The 2462-nt window shown below is 44.2% G+C and overlaps 1 protein-coding gene across 1 annotated transcript; it reads right to left on the reverse strand.

The window, feature by feature from the left end:
* Nucleotides 1-626: 626 nt before the first annotated feature.
* Nucleotides 627-2114, reverse strand: LOC132766540 (P2Y purinoceptor 11-like). The gene has a single exon (XM_067465562.1). The coding sequence runs from the start codon at nucleotides 2094-2096 to the stop codon at nucleotides 1098-1100; it is 999 nt and encodes a 332-aa protein (XP_067321663.1). The 5' UTR covers nucleotides 2097-2114; the 3' UTR covers nucleotides 627-1097.
* Nucleotides 2115-2462: the final 348 nt, after the last annotated feature.

Genomic DNA, 2462 nt, shown 5'->3' on the forward strand with positions numbered 1-2462 from the left:
GTGGAGTTTGGGGAAAATAGAATCTTGACATGTAGTTGCTGGGATTTATAGTTCACCTTCAATCACAGAGCATTCTGAACCCCACCAACGATGGAATTGAACCAAACTTGGCACACAGTTCTCCCATGACTACCAGAAAATACTGGAAGGGTTTGGTTGGCAGTGCCCTTTGATTTTGGAGTTGTAGTTCACCTGCATCCAGAGATTACTGTGGATTCAAACAATGATGGATCTGGACCAAACTCTACATGAATACTCAATATGCCCAAATGTGAACACTGGTGGAGTTTCGGGAAAATAGAAACTTGCCATTTGGGAGTTGTAGTTGCTGGGGTTTATAGTTCACCTACAATCACAGAGCATTCTGGACCTCACCAACAATAGAATTGGGCCAAACTTGGCACACAGTTCTCCCATGACCAACAGAAAATACTGGAAGGGTTTGGTGGGCAGTGTCCTTTGATTTTGGAGTTGTAGTTCACCTACATCCAGAGATTACTGTGGATTCAAACAATGATGGATCTGGATCAAAATCTGCACAAATACTCAATATGCCCAAATGTGAACACTGGTGGAGTTTGGGGAAAATAGAATCTTGACATTAGTTGCTGGGATTTATAGTTCACCTACATCCAGAGATCACTGTGGACTCAAACAATGATGGATCTGGACCAAACTCTACACGGATACTCAATATGCCCAAATGTGAACACTGGTGGAGTTTGGGGAAAATAGAATCTTGACATGTAGTTGCTGGGATTTATAGTTCACCTACAATCACAGAGCATTCTGAACCCCACCAACGATAGGATTGGGCCAAACCTCCCACACAGAACCCCCATGACCACCAGAGTGGGCCACAGCAATGCGTGGCAGGGGACGGCTAGTAATAACTAAAAAGTCATACACTTCTGCTTACACTAACAGAATGCAATTTTTATGTCTCACTCTGCATATGGGGATTTACCTTATATTATCTCAGTATAAGATTTAGGCCTAGCTGTGGCATTGAGCTTCCTCAGGGCAATGCCTTATACCACAACTTCTCCTTATTGCCACATCGTCCAAGAGCTCATATCTGTCAACAATGTGACATGCTAACAGGAAGCAGTGCCATCAACACGGGTTCTGGTAAACCAGAGGAGGGGTGGGATCCGTGACCGAAGTTCCACATTTTTCTCTTCCTCCTCTGCATGTGTCCGCCACCAAAACACTCTACAGAAATATTTCTGAATGCCATTTGTCTGGACAGCATAGACCAGCGGATGGATACAGATGTGAAAGTGGACCAAGACCTTGGTGAGCTGGAACGCCATATGTATAAGCCCACAGTCTATCCTTTGGCGCATACGGTGGCTGAGGTGCAAATTTTGCAGAACATGGAAAGGCAGGTAGAAAATGAGATAGAGGACTACAACCAAAGACACCAGTGCTTTGACTTTGCGCTTTTTCAGCACTGGGATGTTGCGATTGTTGTGAATGGTGTAGATTATTACCCCACAGGAGATGCCGGTCAGGAGAAATGGCAACCCGAAGCCGAAGACCAGGAGGAACAAGCTGTAAGGCCAATACCTTGGTAGCTGCTCATCAGAAGCACTTCCCAAGCACTGAGTCGTGTTGATGTTGTTTTGGGAGACACGATTCAGGGTGGAAAAATGGAGGACTGGAGAGGAAATGACAACTACTAACAACCACACTGAACCACTCAGGATCCTGGCGTGGCGGAGCGTGGCGCGGACTTGGGCAAAGAAGGGGTGGACGACAGCAACGTAGCGGTTCAAGCTGATGCAAGCAATGAAGAAAGTGCTAGCATAAAGGTTGCAGAAGAAAAAGAAACGGTCCAACATGCAGAGAACTGGGCCATAGATCCAGTCTTTGGGTGGGAAGTAATAAAGTATCATGGGAAACAGGGAGAAGGCATAGAGCAGGTCACTGACGGCCAAGTTGAAGCAGTAGACGATGGCAGTGTTCCACTTTCGTTTGGAAGTCAGGAAGTGGTAGATAGCAAGGCTGTTCCCCACAATGGCCAGAAGAAACTGCACCAACAAGATGGGCCATATTTGCTCTTGAAAGTTGTCTCTGCAGCTTTTAGTCATGTTCCCATGGTCGACCAATCTCGTCGGTCTCTGAGAAAGCAGAAAGGACAGAATCAGAGTATTATATTATATATTATTATTATTATTATTATTATTATTATTATTAACTTTATTTGTACCCCGCTAGCATCTCCCGAAGGACTTGATGCCAAGGCCTCAACACACAACATAACAATACAAAACCTAAAGCAAATTAAAAACAATTAAAGCAATATTAAACAACAAGCAATAAACAATACATCAAGACACAATAAAACTGGGCCGGGCCAGAGTAATAGGTACAGAATTAAAAGTGCTGATGTGACAGATGATATGTCACTTCAGCACTTTATTAGGTCTAATAAAGTGCTTCTGGGACTTGTTATT

Source organism: Anolis sagrei, chromosome 2 (assembly GCF_037176765.1).
Source record: "Anolis sagrei isolate rAnoSag1 chromosome 2, rAnoSag1.mat, whole genome shotgun sequence".
In the NCBI taxonomy this organism is placed as follows: domain Eukaryota; kingdom Metazoa; phylum Chordata; class Lepidosauria; order Squamata; family Dactyloidae; genus Anolis; species Anolis sagrei.